Consider the following 18,622-nt stretch of genomic DNA (forward strand, 5'->3'; position numbering starts at 1 on the left):
TCAGTTCCCATATGGTGTCCAGAGCACAGCTGGGGGTGGAGGGTGGTCTATAGCAGGTGGCAACAGTGAGAGACTTGTTTTTAGAGGTGGATTAAAGTAGAAGTTCAAATTGTTTGGGTACAGACCTGGATAGTAGGACAGAACTCTGCAGGCTATCTCTGCAGTAGATTGCAACACCGCCCCCTTTGGCCGTTCTATCTTGTCTGAAAATATTGTAGTTCGGAATGGAGATTTCTGAATTTTTGGTGGTCTTCCTAAGCCAGGATTCAGACACAGCTAGAACATCTGGGTTGGCAGAGTGTGCTAAAGCAGTGAATAAAACAAGCTTAGGGAGGAGGCTTCTAAATGTTAACATGCATGAAACCAAGACTATTACGGTTACAGAAGTCATCAAAAGAGAGTGCCTCGGGAATAGGAGTGGAGCTAGGCACTGCAGGGCCTGGATTCACCTCTATATCACCAGAGGAACAGAGGAGGAGTAGGATAAGGGTACGGCTAAAAGCTATGAGAATTGGTTGTTTAGAACGTCTGGAACAGAGAGTAAAAGGAGGTTTCTGGGGATGATAAAATAGCTTCATGGTATAATGTACAGACAAAGGTATGGTAGGATGTGAATACAGTGGAGGTAAACCTGGGTATTGAGTGATGAGAGAAATATTGTCTCTAGAAACATCATTGACACCTGGTGATGTCATCGCATGTGTGGGTGGTGGAACTGAAAGGTTAGATAAGGTATAATGGGGCGGCAGGGTAGCCTAGTGGTAGCCTAATCCCCGAGCTGACAAGGTACAAACAGGCAGTTAACCCACTGTTCCTAGGACGTCATTGAAAATAAGAATCTGTTCTTAACTGACTTGCCTAGTTAAATAAAGGTAAAATAAATAAAAAATAATGAGCAGGGCTAGAGGCTCTACAGTTGTCTATATGAGTTCACAAGACGGCACAAACAGATGTGGGAGCAGGCTGTACTACAACTTACTATTTTGTACATTTTTCAAAACCATGTAAAAATGCATTATGGGGTTACAAGGTATGTCAAACAATGTCCACAAGGAGGAGACGCCTCACTGCTTGAACGAATGGGGTCTAGTAACAAATGATTGGCATAATACAGAGACGCCAGTAGACTTTGACAGTCACTATTGCAACCAATCCCAAATGCAGATACTGTAGGTGGGCGGGCACTAAACAGGAAATTAGCTCAATCGATGCAGCTTCTGCTCCACAGTGCACATGTTTGTAAATTATCCATGTATTCAATATTTTGTTATCTTTATTAATATGCAATATTAGACAGTTGAGTTTGAATCCGGACGCTTGCTTTACTGGTCTTCTGAAATCTCATCCCAAGAAATAATATCCTTTGACGGTAAGTTGCTAGCTAGGTAGCCAACTGTTAGCTATACTAGCTAGCTATCATAAAATGATTATTTTTCTCCAATATCTATATAACGTTAGCTAGTATATACTTTCCCAGATCTATTTGAACTGCTATTGGCCATAACTAGCTACGTAGGCAGGCCTTTTGACCATTGATGTTGGCAAGATAGCTTGCTGAGTACTAACAAAGACCTGCTGAAACCGAAGAGTATGAAGATGGGCTAGAACTGCTTCTCCAATAGAAATCCCCGATCACACTTGTGGGCGATGTCATGGCGACGTTGGCTAGTTAAGCTCATGCGTGTATGTGCAGGCCGTCGAATCAAAGCCATTCCGATAGGAAGTCGTTTTTTACTGAATTAAAATGTAATTTTGTCACTTTCACGAGGTTGGAGTATTAACATGTTCAACTATTTAATACATTGGCTCGAATCTAGATTGTGCGCTCAGATTGAGAAAATTAACTAAGGAATCATTTTTCACTTCTCAAACCTTTGCCCGGTCTGTTCAACCTCGCCCCTCTGGGTTGGTAGCAGTGTTGCCAACTCGTTTTCAGGGTAAGTTGCTAGAGGCAGGTTGATTTGTTGCTAAATGACGTTACACAATAACGTTACTCAAATTGACCGGCCATCTCGGCCAAAAATATGATTTGACATTTGTTCAGGTACAGACTCCCACTCTTTTCTGTACTTCTGTTTTGATTGATTTTGATTGAGACATGTTAATTGATGTTGTAAGTTCTGTTCAATATCAAACATTCGTCACCAACTATATTCATTGGGTTTGGCTCGTCGACTGACTGCTATTCGGCCAACAATGATTTGCAATTTGCTGAAATTGCTGCTGCCTGTGCACCGGCTGAGCGCCTGCTGCTGACGTCACTCACAACACACTTTTGTAGCCAGGCACGTGTGTTGTGACAGAGAAACGTTTTTGTGTCATTTAGATGGAAAATGCGAGCATTTTAGAGTTTGAGTCACTTTTCAGAAGTTGCTAAAAGTTCCAAATACATTTTTAAAAGTAGCTACATATGTTGCTAGGTGCTGTTTGAAAAAAAGTTACCAGGGTAGTCTGAAAAGTTGCTAAATCTAGCAACAAAATTGCTAAATTGGCATCACTAGTTCGAACGAGTTAGAACCGGCTCTTGTAGGTGAACGTTGGGAGCCGGCTCGCATATCAGAAGAGCCGAATCTATTTCTAAAAAGAAATACAAAATTAAGATATGAATTAATCAAAATATTTAAATGAATAGAATTAACTAATTCAAAGAACGAAAAAAGAAATAAAATAATATAGGCCTAAATGCTCAAGCGCACACACATTCGTTCTGTCTGCTCAGACTAACAGCCTCACCTGTTGTTCCTGTCAATCAGACATGCAGTGTCAACCAATGATCCAAAGATGCGCGAGGGAGGGCCGAGCCTACTCAGTCACACAACGTAGCAGCGGAGGAGAGAGGGGAAGTGAAAAAATGAGTCGGAAACACAGTAGTATTTGGATGCGTTTTAATAATGTAGACAATGTTAGAGCACTGTGTAGAATTTGCCAAAACAAAATCTCATAAAAGGCCGGTTCTACGCACAACCTACACCGGCGTATGCGAACTGTGCACCCAACTGTGAAGCTAGCTGTAGCGGAGCTGCGAGAAACTAGCGGGCCTGCTAGTGATAGTGGTGGAGCCAGCACCTCCACACGTGGAGATGTATCCACTCAGTAAAGTTGGCCTACTCTGCGATCCACAGCAACGCAGTCTTCTATGGACCAGTTTATGCCAAAGTCTATGTTTGTAGCAAAACAAGGCCAAATTGATATTGCATTGGCAAAAATGATTGCCAACGATTTCCAGGAATTTACGATGGTGGAGGACACGTTTCGAAATTATAGCAAAAGCCTAAATCAAATGTACACAATTCAATGTACACAGGCTTCAGTGCAGGAAAGAGTCCAAAAAGCTACTGCAGTTTGCCTTACCACTGACTGCTGGACATCAAGGGTAACCACTTCTTACACGTCGATTACATGTCACTTCATTGAAGATTTTTCAGTGTCTAGCTGTCTTCAGGACTGCTTTGAGTTCAGCGACAGACACACCTCAGAGAACTTAGCAGAGGAACTGTTGAGTGGTCAGAGAATGGCAAGTAGATGGAAAAGTGGTCTGTTGTGTTAGCGACTATGAAGCTAACATAACCGAAGCCATGAAAATGTTTAAATGGACCCATCATCCATGTCTTATCCACACAATAAACCTGATTTGTAAGAGATGCTCTGAAGGTGATGAAGCCCACTGTGGACAAAGTGAAAGCAGCTGTGGAATACCTCCACAGTAGCACAGTAGCTGCCCAGATGGGGATGCCTGAGCTGAGGCCTATAAACAAGACTGCTCTACAAGGTGGAATTAAACATTTTATATGTTGAAGTGGTTTCTTGAGGCAAAGGATGTCATCATCTCTACCCTGGTCATTGTCAATGCACCCGTTGGTGCTCAGACCCAAGAGGAATGGGAGGTGGTGGAGGAGGTGGGCAGAGTCCTGGAACCCTTTGAGCAGGTCACTGGAGATCAGTGGAGAGAGGTACAGTAAGCAGTTATTACTACATCATTATTTAATCCAGTATTATATATGTATATGAGCAGTAGATGAGAATGTAGTATCAGTAGACAAAACATGAACCTGAACTAATAAGTTACTGTTCTCTTCAGCTATGTGATAGCCTCAAAAATGATACTCCTGTGTCAGGGTCTGCAGCGAATCACAGCCAGCCACCAGAGAGAAGAAAATGTAACCACAGGACATGTGAGAGTTGATGGACAGAAACCGCTGCACTTGAACCCAGGTTTAAGTTAGCCTTCAGTGATTCCAGAGCGATTGATGAGGCTCTTTAAAGAATAACCTCAGCAGTAGGGAGGGACAGCCCCATCAGTCAGCTGGCTCAGGCACCAGGGCAACAGGAAGAAGAGGGAGCAGATGAAGCACCAGCAGTAGTGCCACAAACGTCTGCTGTTTGGGTGTTGTTCGACGAGAGTGCAACTGTTCGACGAGAGCACGAAGGAATCTCAGCAGATGCCATAATGAAGGAGCCCCTCCTCCAAAGATCTGCAGATTCTCTGAGCCGGTGGAAGAACAAGGCCTCTGTCTACCCACGACTTGCTAAAGTCATGAAAGGGAGACTCTGCATAATGGCCACATCTGTTCCCTCAGAGGGTCTTCTCAAAAACGGGACAAATAATTACTGAGAGAAGAAACTGCATCAGCCCCCTGAAAGTGAGGCAGCTTGCATTTCTGAATGCAAATTTCTCATAAAAACAAAATATGTTCAGCATTGCTGTGTGCTGCTGGTTATAACATGGCAATAAAGAAGAGAGAGAAAAGAGGGACCAGTTTAATGTTTTAACTGGGATGCTGCAGTTTTGCACATTGATATTTATTTTTCTTTGATATGGTGCAATATTCTATTATGTTGTTCAGATTGTATTCGTTTTGAATTGTTACATTTATATGCACTTTGTTCATATACATTCAAAAAGTTATACTTTAAATGCAAAATGTTTAATAGCATTCTTTTTCATAACAAACCAATGCATTTTTAAATACATTCTGGTTAAGGTAGCATATGACTTAAGTTAATAATTTAATTAGAATTGTTTTAACACCAATCATAGTCAAACTATCACAAACTGTTTGAATTTAAAAAATACAAAACATATTTTTTTAAAGAGCCGTCTCTTTTTGGTGAGCTGAGCCGGCTAAATGAAAAGAGCCGTAATGCCCATCACTACTCTGTGGTGGTACTTCTTCAATGACGTATAACGGCGGTTGGCTTCCAATAAATGTTGCATTACTGCCACCTACTAGACTGGAGTATATTTCTCATACTTTGTTTGGAGAGAAAAAAAAAATCAACAAATACCCTACCATCTAACCCTGCACTCACTAAAACCCACCACCATTACTCCACTATTTAAATATATCTAGTCCTACCTCAGGCCAACAGCCTGAACGGATGGGATACCACCACTTAACACACCCTACCCTGTAACTCTTCTGATGTCAAGTCTCATACACCCAAATACCTCTGTAGCTGTCACCAGAACCTCAACCTGCCTCTCTTGCACTGGACACTTCTGATTCCCAGCCCCATGGGCACCCATACAATTATACAATTAACACAGACCAATACTTTCCCCAATGCTACACATTCCTTTGTCTCATGTCCTTGGGTACACTTGTCACTTCCTAGGAACCTCCCTCCTACACGCTGCTGCCAAAAGAGCATAAGCTTGACACTAATAACAAGGTAATGTATTTCGGCACAAAAGCTTGTACAGGATAACTTAAATATCCTAATCACTTTGTCGGCAAAGACTCAACATCAAAACTCAAAAGAACAAGGGAATCTTCCCCTTCAGTTGGTCAACTTTAACATTTACCACTACCCAGTAAATCACTCTTTTCACTGGCACCCTTTTCTTGAGAGCAAAACAATTCACATCTCTTGTCCCCATTTGTTTAACGCGGAGCTCCTGCTCCCTCCGACCACAAAACACAAACAGTTATCACCAGACCACTTCTGATTACCCTCGCCGATTCCATTACCCTCGCCGATTCCATTACCCTCTCCGATTCCACAGCACCCAACTGTTTTCACCCTCTCTGAAACCACAAATGGATCAGCCAAAAGGCAATGGTCCACTTAAAAAAGTAACTCCTACTGTCACAGACTCATCTTTATCCTGACCCTCAGTGCAAGGCTCCGGCTCCGAGAACTTCACCACACCTACCCCCTCTGATACTTGGCCCTCACTCACTTCCATTTCTCCTGCTGTCTTTGACCTGGCTTATCCTTTCTACTTCTTTAACAAGGGGGCGACAAGCCAGCTCTAGCTAGAGCAGTCAATCAATGTCCAAAACAATGGTTTGCTGTGTGGCTTTTGATCGAACTGCTTGGGCATCCCTCCCTGGCTCTACCAATATTGGTTGGATGTATTAGTGCAGTTGAAAAGGGTCCTTATTGTGTCATCCAGCGAGTTTGTACTACAAGGATTTATTACTAAATCTTATTATTTATTCTGTCAGCATTCATGTCATTACATCTTCTGTCATCAATTTGCTCAAATCAAGCCCTGACTAGTGTTTTTGGCCTGTTGTTTTGCTGCATGTTCTCAGATCAGTGTATCCTTTTCTGTCTGCAGTCATGGGGGAGGTTGAGTTGTCCTGTCTCGCCTATGTGAAGATGTACCTGCACGCCTGTCTGTTTCCACGGTGCAGTGTCAATGGGCTGTTGTTGTCATCCAGCCCAGCAGGTGGCGCTGTGTGTGTGACAGACTGCGTTCCCTTGCTTCACACTCACCTACCATTGGCTCCCATCACCCAGCTGGCTCTCACACAGGTAACCACCCAATAACCTGTGGTCTTTGCTGTCCAACATACAGTATGTCAGAAATGATCAAACACAAGTAGCCTAACTACTCGTTCTTACCTGGCAGTGGTGCATGTACAGTGTGGATCAGTCTTTTGGCTTGTCGTGTATTTATGTGCTGTAATGTATCATACCTTCTTTGCTTCAGGTGGATGTATGGTGTGCACAGACACAGCAGAGGATTGTAGGTTACTACCAAGCCAACGCCTGTGTGTCAGACAGCAGGTGTGTGTGTCCCACTGTGGTTCAGCTTCACTATTGACTCTGTAGATGTTAATTTCTCTATCATGTGGTTTCAGCGGCCTGTTAGGCCTGCTAATCACCTGTGTTAAACAATAACCGCTCCTTCTCTCTCCCCTTCGCTGGGCAGCCCTACGCCATGTGCGTTGAAGATCGCAGACAAGATCGCAGAGCAGTGTAACAATGCAGTTTTGTTAATGGTAGGCATCCACTGTGGTTTTATTGTCTGTAATTCCTTATTGTGTGTGTGTGTCCAAGCTCACAATGCAGCAGCTTTTTGGTAAATCTTTCTGATGTGTGTCTGCATCCCCTTCTCTATAACTGTGACCTGTGTGGCTTGTCAGATTGATGGTGGAAAGATGTCTCCTGACTACAGGGTGCCTCCCATCGTGATGTATGAGCGAAAAGATACCCGCTGGACCCTCAAAGACAAACACACGTAAGATCTGGACATCTCTGCTATCCTTCTTTCAAGATAGTTAATTACCATTTGCTTTTCTGTTGATAGCACACCTCTATCAAGTACATTCACAGTAGCTGTGGCTGTAGCAGCTGTGTAGGACTACATTGTATTGAAGAGGAAGCTCGGGAGAGGGGGTGTGTGTTTCTTAACAACAGCTCGTGCGCAATCTCTAATATTAAGGAAGTCTGCTCGCTTGAGTTAGAATACCTCATGATAAGCTGTAGACTATACATTTTACCAAGAGAGTTTATCTATATTAATCGTAGCCATCTATTTAGCACCACAAAACTGATGCTGGCACTAAGACCGCCCTCAACGAGCTGTATAGGGCCAGAAGTAAATAAGAAAATACTCACCCAGAGGCGGTGCTCCAAGTGGCTGGTGACTGATGCAGGAAAACTTAAATCCGTTTTACCTAATTTCTACCAGCATGTCACCTGTGCAACTAGAGGCAAAAAAAACCTCTAGATCACCTTTACTCCACACACAGAGATGCATACAAAGCTCTCCCTTGTCCTCCATTTGGCAAATCTGACTATAACTCTATCCTCCTGATTCTTGCTTACAAGCAAAGACTCAAACAGGAAGCACCAGTGACTTGCTCAATAAGTGGTCCGATGAAGCGGATGTTCAGTTACAGACTATTCTGGGATTCATCCGATGGCACTGAGGAGTTCACCAGATCAGTCACCGGCTTCATTAATAAGTGCATCAACGATGTCGTCCTCACAATTACCGTACGTACATATCCCAACCAGAAGCCATGGATTACAGGCAACATCCTCACTGAGCTAAAGGCTAGAGCTGCCGCTTTCAAGGTGCGGGAGACTAATCCGGACGTTTATAAGAAATCCTGCTACGCCCTCTGAGGAACCATCAAACAGGCAAAGGGTCAATACAGGACCAAGATCGAATCCTACTACACCGGCTCTAATGCTCGTCAGATGTGGCAGGGCTTGCAAACTATCATGGATTACAAAGAGAAACCCAGCCGTGAGCTGTCCAGTGTCATGAGCCTACCAGATGAGCTAAATACTTTCTATGCTTGCTTCGAGGCTAGCAACACTGGACCATGCATGAGAGCACCAGCTGTTCCAGACGAGTGTGTGATCACGCTCTCCGTAGCCGATGTGAGAAAGAACTTTAAACAAGTTAACATTCACAAGGCCGCAGGACCAGATGAATTACCAGGATGCGTTCTCAGAGCATGTGCTGATCAGCTGGCAAGTGTCTTCACTGACATTTTCAACCTCTCCCTGACCCAGTCTGTAATACCTACATGTTTCAAGCAGACCACCATAGTCCCTGTGCCCAAGAATGCAAATGCCGCCCCGTTGGACTCCCATCTGTAGAGATGAAATGCTTTGAAAAGCTGGTCATGGCTCACATCAACACCATCATCCCAGACACCCTGGACCCACTCCAATTCGCATACCGCCCCAACAGATCCAATCTCTATTGCACCCCACACTGCCCCCTCCCACCTGGACAAAAGGAACACCTACGTGAACACCTACTAGCTGTTCACTGAATACAGCTCAGTGTTCAACACCATAGTGCCGTCCAAGCTCATCACTAAACTAAGGACCCTGGGATTAAACACCTCCCTCTGCAACTGGATCCTGGACTTCCTAACGGGACGCCCTCCGGTAGTGAGGGTAGGTAACAACACATCCGCCACAGGGGAGCGTGTTTGGTCTGCGTGGCTGCGAGCGTCTCCAACACCATCAATAAGTTTGCAGAGGACACGACCGTGGTAGGCCTTCAAGTTCCTCGGTGTCCACATCACTAAGGAATTATCATGGCCCATACATACCAAAACAGTCGTGAAGAGGGCAACAACAACGCCTCATCCCCCTCAGGAGGATGAAAAGATCTGCAAAAGGTTCTACAGCTGCACCATTGAGAGCATCTTGACTGGCTGCACCACCACTTGTTTATGGCAACTGCTTGGCATCCGACCACAAGGCTCTACAGAGGGTAGTGTGCATGGCCCAGTATATCACTGGGGCCGAGCTCCCTGCCACCCAGGAACTCTATACCAGGTGGTGTCAGAGGAAGGCCCTAAAAATTGTCAGACTCCAGCCATCCAAGTCATAGACTGTTCTCTCTGCTACCACACGGCAAGCGGTACCGATGCACCAAGTCTGGCACCAAGTCTGGAACCAACAGGACCCTGAACAGCTTCTACCCCCAAGCCATAAGACTGCTAAATAATTAGCCCGGGTAGCTATTTGTTAACTAACTATCGGCATTGACCCTTTTTGTCTCGATTCATCACATATGCTGCTTTTACTGTTTATTATCTATCCTGTTACCTAGTCACTTTATCCCTACCTATATATACACATATCTACCCCAGTTAACCCGTACCCCGGGGAAATCGACTCGGTACTGGTACAATGTGTATATTGTCAAGTTATCGTTACTTATTGTCTATTTATTCCTCCTGTAATTATTTTTCTATTAATTCTCTTTTGTCTCACTGCATTGTTGGGAAGGGCCGTTGTCATTTCACTGTTAGTCTACACCTGCTGTTTACGAAGCATGTCACAAATACAATGATTTGTTAGAAAAATATACATTTATTTGAAGTATACATTCATTAAAGATACCTTTTCTTTCCCCAGGATAATGCTGCGGCAGTGGGAGGAGACTCGGGACATAGCCAGTCAGCTGCTGGACTCTGGAGATCACTCGTTATTAGTTGATTTTGACAGCCATTTGGACGACATCACTAGGGACTGGACAAATCAGAAACTGAATGCCAAAATAGCAGAGCTTGCCTCACCAGCCAATGGTAATGTTTGAAATAAGCTTGTAGATAACTAACTTTTGAGTAACATCTTTCAAATTTAAATAGTTGGAATTATATACAGTATGTCTTAAACCTGCTGAAACTACACATATTTAGTTAAGAATCTTATTTTTATTATTACCATCTAACAGCCAAATAAGCACATCATCCACGATAATTTCAAAATATGAAATAGATTTTTAATACGGTCAGGCAGAACACTAACAACACAAGACATGCATAAATAACTGAAATATTGACAGATCTGTGCAGTCTTCCACCTAACAACATTCTCAGTCCAGAGTGTGCCTTGTGTCAAACCCAGCAGCCATGTTGTTAACCCACTTACAACCATTAACAAAGCCATGCTCATAGTTCAATGGCTGCCAATGGCATCACAACATTACGTACATCCTGACCCACTGCTTTCAGAGTGTGTAAGCTTATCAACTCATTAAACTACATCTACAAACTATTTAAAGTATTCATGTGATATTGTGTTCATATAAACATCGGTTCATAAGAGAAAGGAGCCCCCCCCGGATTCATTTCTATATGACGAAGAGAAAGTATACGAATATTGTTTTTTCTCAATATAAATGTGCTGAACCAGCATTACCACTTTCAGAAACCAAAACCGGAGACAGACAAGTTGGTTTCCTGCCTCGAACAGTTGACATGGTGATGATCAAATAACTGAACTTTGGCCCTACTATGGCTTTCTGAGCCTGTTTTGGGAGAATCTCATACACTACTTGCAACAGCTTTGTCAACAGTTACGCTATCACAGACTATGTAAACAACATGAGGAGGATCCTGAAAGGTATCTGAAGCAGTACCACAGTCAGCATTCATAGAGACAGCAATAAGGAGTAAAAGTCTCTGACTCTCTATAAAAAGGCCCAATTGTGATACGTTTTTCCACTAATTGGTCTTTTGACCAATCACATCTCTTTTCACATCTCTTTTTCATAGCTGATCTGATTGGTCAGTAGAAAAAGATCAGAATTGGGCTGCCTATGTAAACACAGCCAAAGTGAGTTGGATATCATTTGGAGCAATAGTATAACACCAGGTGATTGGGTTGGTAAAGGGCAATCCTGAAGGCTAAACCAAAGTGATGTCTCCATTCCATGTAGTGCTATTCAGTCTAGTGGTTCATGTCTGAGAAGGCTTGGGACTCCGTTAAATCCGTATCATGGATGTTCAGTGCGATTGAAATGTAAAACTAATTTCCGACTGAGCCGACTTATGCAGCGTTTACCGTGAATGCAGTCTCCGCAAACGCAGGAACATTGCCTTTAAATTGCGCTGAATTTCTGCGACACGGATTGAATTGAGCCCTTGGTATCAGATCAGATAGTGCTTCAATATTTTTTCTCTCTTAATTTATACGAGATGTCCTGTGATCAGATGCTCAGGGGTAAGGCACTGGTACCAGGTTGATGGTGACATCTCCCGATTGGCTGGCTATGTCACGGAGGTAGGTCATTGACTCCCGGAAGTCTTCAGCTTCTTTGACCTGCTGCTGAGCCCAGGGTAGGGTTATCTGGAGAAGAGGGGGTGCGTGGTTCAGTCCCTCTTTAATTCACAGTGAAACATGTAGTTATCCTGTACTTACATAAACCTTAGTTTAAGGCAGGGATCATCAACTAGATCCAATCATTTCAAACCTTGCTTACATTTGTATACGATCACATATCTCTTTATTACGTGTGGGAATATTTTGGGAACAGACGTCCCAAATTAAAATCACTTGGTGCTGATTTGCTGGTGTTTTTAGTGTTTTATGTCCAACAGACAATTTGGGGCCTGCCAGTTGGGAAACCTGTCCTACGGTATGCATTTACTGCACCTTTCGTTTACATTTGAACAGGTGTTACAGTTATTTATGAGTAAGTGAGGAAAAGCTTTCAGCTGTACCTGTGTGATGATGAGTTTGCTGGATGGGTCCTCTGTGGCACTGAACTCCTCTCCGAAACACAAGGTGATGCCACACTGAGGAGGGTCTCCCCCGTAACTGCGGAAGTGGTCCAGCTCTAAGGAAACACGCAGTCAGTAAATACACACTGACTGCTGAAATATCCAATAAGGTGCCAACAAAGAAGTGGGTTATCCTCACCAAGAGAGAGTGAGCAGCACCATGTCACTCACCCATTTTGAAAGCCTCTCTGTCAAAGAGCAGAACGGGCTCCACAGCACGGTTCATCTTGTGGGGTCCCGTCGTGGTTGAATGTGGCCCTGTCCAGAACACCCGGCCCTGGCAGTAGCGCTTAGCATAGATCCCTGCCCCCGTGGAGGTCAAGATCACCCCTTTCTCCATGAAGGGCAACAGTGTGGAGAGGGCCTGGAGCTGAGGCCCGATGCCAGGATTGGAGGTCAGGGTGGAGGGGGACTCTGGGAGTGGGATGCGTGGGAACCCACCCATCATCAGGGTGGGTGGAACAGGTGATGAGGGCAGGTAGGCGATTCGGACATCGCTGCCTATGACCTCACGTTTAAGCACCTCCTGTCCTATGTATTTCACTAAGACATGGAACGAGTCCCGTGCTGGAGTGGGAGAGAGAGAGAGAGAGAGGGAAGGGATGAGAGTGAATGAGAGACCGAGCAGGAATAGTTCATGTAGTATGGGCCGTATTCCAGTTTAGGAAATTACGCCTTTCCTACGCACGCCTTTCCTTCGCACTTCTCAATAGTTGCTATTCAGACTTACCTCACGAAGGTGCGTAACAAGCTTTGCAGGTGGGCGCATTCTTAACAAATGTAATTCAACAGCTGAAAACCCTCCCACTTGCTGGCCAACATATTATTTCATGGAGTTTAAATTAAATAGGGTCTCCAGTACATTTATCTTAAGCTGTCCCTTTAAATACGGTGTACCTTTTTAGTTAGAATTTTGTTGACAGACTCACTAGAATATTTTGAGAGAACACGTTCAGAATATTAGGGATCAATGAAAGAAAGCCATCTAGATATATGCTTATTTGTCTCCGTTTCAGTACAAATTGGTAGATATAAAAAAATACTCTGATCTTGTAGATTATTTAGGGTTAGGAAACTACAGTATATCTAAAACAAGTAATTTGTATTTACAATTCTCTTGTCCAAACGAATTACTCATTTACCTAGCTTTTATAAAGTTGTAAATTACAATACATGAAGAATGGTGTTATTTCTATCTGAAAAAATTAAGTAGATGTTTTTCCACTTGATACCAGTAGGTTCGCTAGATGTTATTCATGGTTTCCTCGCTCCTAAAGGTGAGGGAATTAAGTCGAGGTCAGAACAAGGCATATCAGGCCTCCTTAGTGGCTCAGTGGTCTAAGACACTGCATCGCTCTGCCACTAGAGATCTTGGTTAGAGTCCAGGTTCTGTCGCAGCCGGCCGCGAGCTGGAGACCAATGGGGCGGCACACAATTGGCCCAGTGTCATCTGGGTTAGGGGAGGGTTTGGCTGGCAGGGATGTCCATGTCCCATCACCACTCCTGTGGCGGGCCGGGTGCAGTAACACACTGGCACGGTCGCCAGGTGTACGGTGTTTCCTCCGACACTTTGGTGCGGCTGGCTTCCGGGTTAAGCGGGCATTGTGTCAAGAAGCAGTGCGACTTGGTTGTGTTTCAGAGGACGCACAGCTCTCGACCTTTGCCTCTCCCGAGTACGTACGGGAGTTACAGCGATGGGACAATTAGATAACACGAAATTGGGGCAACATTTATTTATACACACCTACATTTATTCAATCTCCACCCCAGAGAAATAGCAGGTGAATAGCATGCTATTCTCATGCTTAAGTCTAAGGTCAAAATACGAGTAGAGAGAAAAGTGCATAAAAATGGAAATGCATTCCATTTACGTGCACTTAACTCAGGTCAGATGTGATTGAGAAGCTGATTTGACTTCCTTTCTGCATAGCATTACCTCCAGGGGGAGGGACGGTCTCAATCGTGACGTTCACCTGGAGCTCATCGACCGCTAGAGGAAGACAACAGAATATCAACAGCATGTCAATCAACCACATGCTATTGCAGAACTCCCAAGAGTGGAGAAACAGTGGCTGAGAGATCCAACATAAATGAACACAGAGATTCCGTGTTTGACAGACATTTGGAGGACAGACATGACATTGAGTTAGTAAGACATAAGACTTACTCCCATCGCTCTTCATGATGACCAAGGGCTGATCGAACTGGTCTTGTTGGATGGTAAGAACACTTTCATCAATCTCCTGAACAGACTGATAAAAACACACACAAATTGACATAAACAATAGAGATAAATCCCAAATGTTTCTAGAACTTGTTTCTGTCTTTAAAATGTCAGACCTACCATGGTGATTGGGGCGGTGATGATCTCCTCTTTCATCTGTTTGACCACAACCTCCTCCTCCTTCACCTCCTCCTCGCTATCTGAATCGCTGCTCCTTCTCTTCCTCCCTCCTGCTCTGGCTCGGCCCTTTATTTTAACATTCCCCAACACTGTGAAGAGAAAAGGCACCATATGTTAGCAATTTGTTTACTGCAATTTAGCATGCTTTGAAGTTGTCTCAATAGCTACAAACTATGTGAAGTTATTGCTGCTCTGATAAAATGTGCACCGCTGACCCCTGTATGACTGTATGTCCCTTTGGACTGACTGAGGGAACTATAGTAGAGTACAGTCGTGGCCAAAAGTTTTGAGAATGACACAAATATTAATTTTCACAAAGTCTGCTGCCTCAGTGTCTTTAGATATTTTTGTCAGATGTTATTGTGGAATACTGAAGTATAATTACAAGCATTTCATTAGCGTCAAAGGCTTTTATTGACAATTATATCAAGTTGTCAAGAGTCAATATCTGCAGTTTTGACCCTTCTTTTTCAAGACCTCTGCAATCCTGCCTGGCATGCTGTCAATTAACTTCTGGGCCACATCCTGACTGATGGCAGCCCATTCTTGCATAATCAATGCTTGGAGTTTGTCAGAATTTGTGGGTTTTGTTTGTCCACCCGCCTCTTGAGGATTGACCACAAGTTCTCAATGGGATTGAGGTCTGGGGAGTTTCCTGGCCATGGACCCAAAATATCAATGTTTTGTTTCCCGAGCCACTTAGTTATCACTTTTGCCTCATTGCAAGGTGCTCCATCATGCTGGAAAATACATTGTTTGTCACTAAACTGTTCCTGGATGGTTGGGAGAAGTTGCTCTCTGAGAATGTGTTCTTTATTCATGGCTGTGTTCTTAGGCAAAATTGTGAGTGAGCCCACTCCCTTGGCTGAGAAGCAACCCCACACATGAATGGTCTCAGGACGCTTTACTATTGGCATGACACAGGACTGATGGTAGCGCTCACCTTGTCTTCTCCGGACAAGTTTTTTTCCGGATGCCCCAAACAATCGGAAAGGGGATTCATCAGAGAAAATGACTTTACCCCAGTCCTCAGCAGTCCAATCCCTGTAACTTTTGCAGAATATCAGTCTGTCCCTGATGTTTTTCCTGGAGAGAAGTGGCTTCTTTGTTGCCCTTCTTGACACCAAGCCATCCTCCAAAAGTCTTCGCCTCACTGTGCGTGCAGATGCACTCACACCTGCCTGCTGCCATTCCTGAGCAAGATCTGTACTGGTGATGCCCCGATCCCGCTGCTGAATCAACTTTAGGAGACGGTCCTGGCACTTGCTGGACTTTCTTGGGCGCCCTGAAGCCTTCTTCACAACAATTGAACCGCTCTCCTTGAAGTTCTTGATGATCCGATAAATGGTTGATTTAGGTACAATCTTACTGGCAGCAATATCCTTGCCTGTGAAGCCCTTTTTGTGCAAAGCAATAATGACTGCATGTGTTTCCTTGCAGGTAACCATGGTTGACAGAGGAAGAACAATGATTTCAAGCACCACCCTCCTTTTGAAGCTTCCAGTCTGTTATTCAAATTCAATCAGCATGACAGAGTGATCTCCGGCCTTGTCCTTGTCAACACTCACACCTGTGTTAACGAGAGAATCACTGACATGATGTCAGCTGGTCATTTTGTGGCAGGGCTGAAATGCAGTGGAAATGTTTTTTGGGACTCAGTTCATTTGCATGGCAAAGAGAGACTTTGCAATTAATTGTAATTCATCTGATCACTCTTCATAACATTCTGGAGTATATGCAAATTGCCATCATACAAACTGAGGCAGCAGACTTTGTGAAAATTTATATTTGTGTCATTCTCAACTTTTGGCCACGACTGTAGAGTGCTGCATGCATGTGGTCATGGAGTTGGCCAGTATTAAAAATCTAAATCTTCTCAACCTCGAGTGTAACTTCCTCAAACCTAAAGAATGTACATTGCTACACCCGGTCTGGTCCCAGATAGTGGATATGAGGATGTGGTTATACTGTAGATTCCTACACAAGACCAAAAGATAATGGCTGGAACATTGTAAAAGAGGGGTAGAAATAAACATTGCGTAACTAACTCAGTGTGTGTTTGTGTGTCTCTCACCTTGTTCATTCATCGGTACAAGGCAGTAAACTTTGTATGGTTCGGAGATGTCTAGCTGGGACCTCTCGGGGACCTCTTTGAACTCCGGGCTCTTATTGAGAGCACAGCGCAGCCGGGTCTTCCAGGAGGCAGGGTCCACACGACCCCCATCGGACAACTTCCCCTTAAACACCGCCCATGCCTAATGGATGAGGCATTTAGACTCACAGCTCAGGAAATAATGCCTACTGTATGTTTTAATAGATTATAAATAACAAGGGACTACTGTACAATGACGACTTAACGAACTAGGGATAGCACTGATAAAGTGTCAGGACCTTGAAGATGGCACCATCCTCTTCACTGCGGAAGTCCTGTTTCCCGGCGTGTTTCCAGGGGATACGAAACATGGTCTTGGCGTCATCGTCCCATATCAGGCCAGGGTACTTCCCACTGCTGACCTGCACAAGACCCGGTGGGGGTGAGACCAGGACAACCCTCACTCAACCCGTGTCCCAGACAGACAGTACACTAACTGTGGTGGCAGATAGCCTAGCGGTTAAGAATGTTGGCCCTATAACTGAAAGGTCACTGGTTTGAATCCCTGAGCCGACTAGGTATAAAAAATAAAAATCAGTAGATGGGCTTTTGAGAAAGGCAGTTAACCCTAATTTCTCTGGATAAGAGCATCAGTTAAATGACTCAAATATACAGGTCACTGTGGTGTACCAGCTCCGACACATCCACTGCAAACAGCTGTTAGTGCACAAACATTAATTTGCTCAAAAGGAACTATTGAACAAATCATCCTCAAACACTCACCTGGTCTACCATCCAGGAGCGTAGTCTGCGGGTTGAGCGAATTCTCCCAGATGCCATAGCTGTGAAAACAGTATAACTTTATTTCCATCTAGTCTGGCAAAAAAATATATATAATTGTGTCATACAAACTATACACACACAGTATTAGGCCTACCTCAGTGGAGGCTGCTGAGGGGAGGACGGCTCATAATAATGGCTGGAACAGAGCTAATGGAATGGCATTAACCCATGTGTTTGATATCATTCCAGCCATTACCACGAGCCCGTCTTCCCCAATTAAGGTGCCACCAACCTCCTGCTGCCTACTGATACAAACAAACTCAATATAATACAGTAAGAGCAGTGCTAGCAAGATAACGAATATTGTGAGTACATGACTGATTATGTATGCGTGACGTGTGTGTGTGTAGTTCAGCTGAGGACATTCACACTGGCAGACTGCTATATATGTTTGCACAAATAGCTACTTAAAGGCGCAGTAGTAAAGGCTAGGTTCTCATTGAATTCATATCTGAGAATTGGTAGATCCGTTCTATGAGAGCCATTTCTATGCTTCCAGTTGCGGTTTTTTGCTCTTTTTACTTTCGGCTTTTTACATCAGCTTCAAACAGCTGAAATAACAATATATATGTTTTATTTATGAATGTAAGCAACTATTATGCTTAGAGCCGATACTATAATCAAATCAACTACCGAAGTCCCCATCTAAATATATCAAACTAATACATAAACAAATTGCTAATGAAGTGTATCTCTTTTGCATATCACTTTTCCACATATTTAGAAAGAGTGTGATGAAGGTGAATAGTTTCATTTACCTTAGGTTGCGTTTCCTCGGATTCTTCAATAGAGCGGATTATGAGCGCATAGTACTGTACTTTTGACTGGAAAATCCAGAGGCTGTTCGCCTGCCTCCCGCAGAGCAGAGGCAGGCGCTCCCTTTCCCCGAAATCACGTGACTTTAGAGAACTACAGCAGGTTACTGCTTAGACAACTGGGGGCGACATTTCACTCAAATATTGGATATTTTCTCAGCATATCCTGCAACTGATGAGACTAAATTGA

The 18,622-nt window shown here is 43.9% G+C and overlaps 2 protein-coding genes and 1 long non-coding RNA gene across 9 annotated transcripts; 1 reads left to right on the forward strand and 2 right to left on the reverse strand.

Annotated features, from left to right (window-relative positions):
• Positions 1-1,155: 1,155 nt before the first annotated feature.
• On the forward strand, positions 1,156-10,770 carry emc9 (ER membrane protein complex subunit 9). Of its 6 annotated transcripts, none has more exons than XM_021620237.3 (6): positions 1,156-1,369; positions 6,569-6,765; positions 6,944-7,020; positions 7,166-7,235; positions 7,380-7,474; positions 10,129-10,770. In XM_021620237.3, the coding sequence occupies exons 2-6, from the start codon at positions 6,571-6,573 to the stop codon at positions 10,307-10,309; spliced, it is 618 nt and encodes a 205-aa protein (XP_021475912.1). In that variant the 5' UTR covers positions 1,156-1,369; positions 6,569-6,570; the 3' UTR covers positions 10,310-10,770. The 6 variants fall into 6 exon arrangements, with proteins under 6 accessions (XP_021475912.1, XP_090045618.1, XP_090045617.1 ...); XM_090189492.1 differs by having other exon boundaries at positions 1,170-1,369; positions 7,412-7,474; XM_090189491.1 differs by having other exon boundaries at positions 1,172-1,369; positions 6,543-6,765.
• Positions 4,758-10,254, reverse strand: LOC149979502 (uncharacterized). Its single transcript, XR_016484382.1, has 2 exons — positions 10,114-10,254; positions 4,758-7,943 (listed from the first exon to the last, which is right to left on the reverse strand). It is a non-coding gene; the product is annotated as an uncharacterized LOC149979502 (long non-coding RNA).
• Positions 10,474-18,606, reverse strand: irf9 (interferon regulatory factor 9). Of its 2 annotated transcripts, none has more exons than XM_021620234.3 (10): positions 18,376-18,606; positions 17,558-17,616; positions 17,074-17,196; positions 16,757-16,937; positions 14,623-14,771; positions 14,446-14,530; positions 14,215-14,268; positions 12,450-12,845; positions 12,219-12,334; positions 10,474-11,844 (listed from the first exon to the last, which is right to left on the reverse strand). In XM_021620234.3, exons 2-10 carry the CDS (start codon positions 17,612-17,614, stop codon positions 11,713-11,715), a joined length of 1,293 nt encoding a protein of 430 aa, XP_021475909.3. In that variant the 5' UTR covers positions 17,615-17,616; positions 18,376-18,606; the 3' UTR covers positions 10,474-11,712. The 2 variants fall into 2 exon arrangements, with proteins under 2 accessions (XP_021475909.3, XP_021475910.3); XM_021620235.3 differs by having other exon boundaries at positions 17,712-18,379.
• Between the last annotated feature and the right edge of the window lie 16 nt (positions 18,607-18,622).

This window comes from Oncorhynchus mykiss, chromosome 11, assembly GCF_057628025.1.
Source record: "Oncorhynchus mykiss isolate SJ-2025 chromosome 11, ASM5762802v1, whole genome shotgun sequence".
In the NCBI taxonomy this organism is placed as follows: domain Eukaryota; kingdom Metazoa; phylum Chordata; class Actinopteri; order Salmoniformes; family Salmonidae; genus Oncorhynchus; species Oncorhynchus mykiss.

What these genes read in the sequence shown, in the direction of transcription:
- emc9 (XM_021620237.3), top strand. Translation starts at nt 6,571, where the DNA reads ATGGGGGAGGTTGAGTTGTCCTGTCTCGCCTATGTGAAGATGTACCTG. An exon ending in GCCTGTGTGTCAGACAGCAG is followed by an intron (nt 7,021 to 7,165) that starts GTGTGTGTGTCC and finishes TTCGCTGGGCAG; the next exon opens with CCCTACGCCATGTGCGTTGA. An exon ending in ACCCTCAAAGACAAACACAC is followed by an intron (nt 7,475 to 10,128) that starts GTAAGATCTGGA and finishes TTCTTTCCCCAG; the next exon opens with GATAATGCTGCGGCAGTGGG.
- irf9 (XM_021620234.3), bottom strand. Translation starts at nt 17,614, where the DNA reads ATGGCATCTGGGAGAATTCGCTCAACCCGCAGACTACGCTCCTGGATG. An exon ending in GCTCCTGGATGGTAGACCAG is followed by an intron (nt 17,197 to 17,557) that starts GTGAGTGTTTGA and finishes GGTCTTGTGCAG; the next exon opens with GTCAGCAGTGGGAAGTACCC. An exon ending in GACCGTCCCTCCCCCTGGAG is followed by an intron (nt 12,846 to 14,214) that starts GTAATGCTATGC and finishes CTCCCACTCCAG; the next exon opens with CACGGGACTCGTTCCATGTC.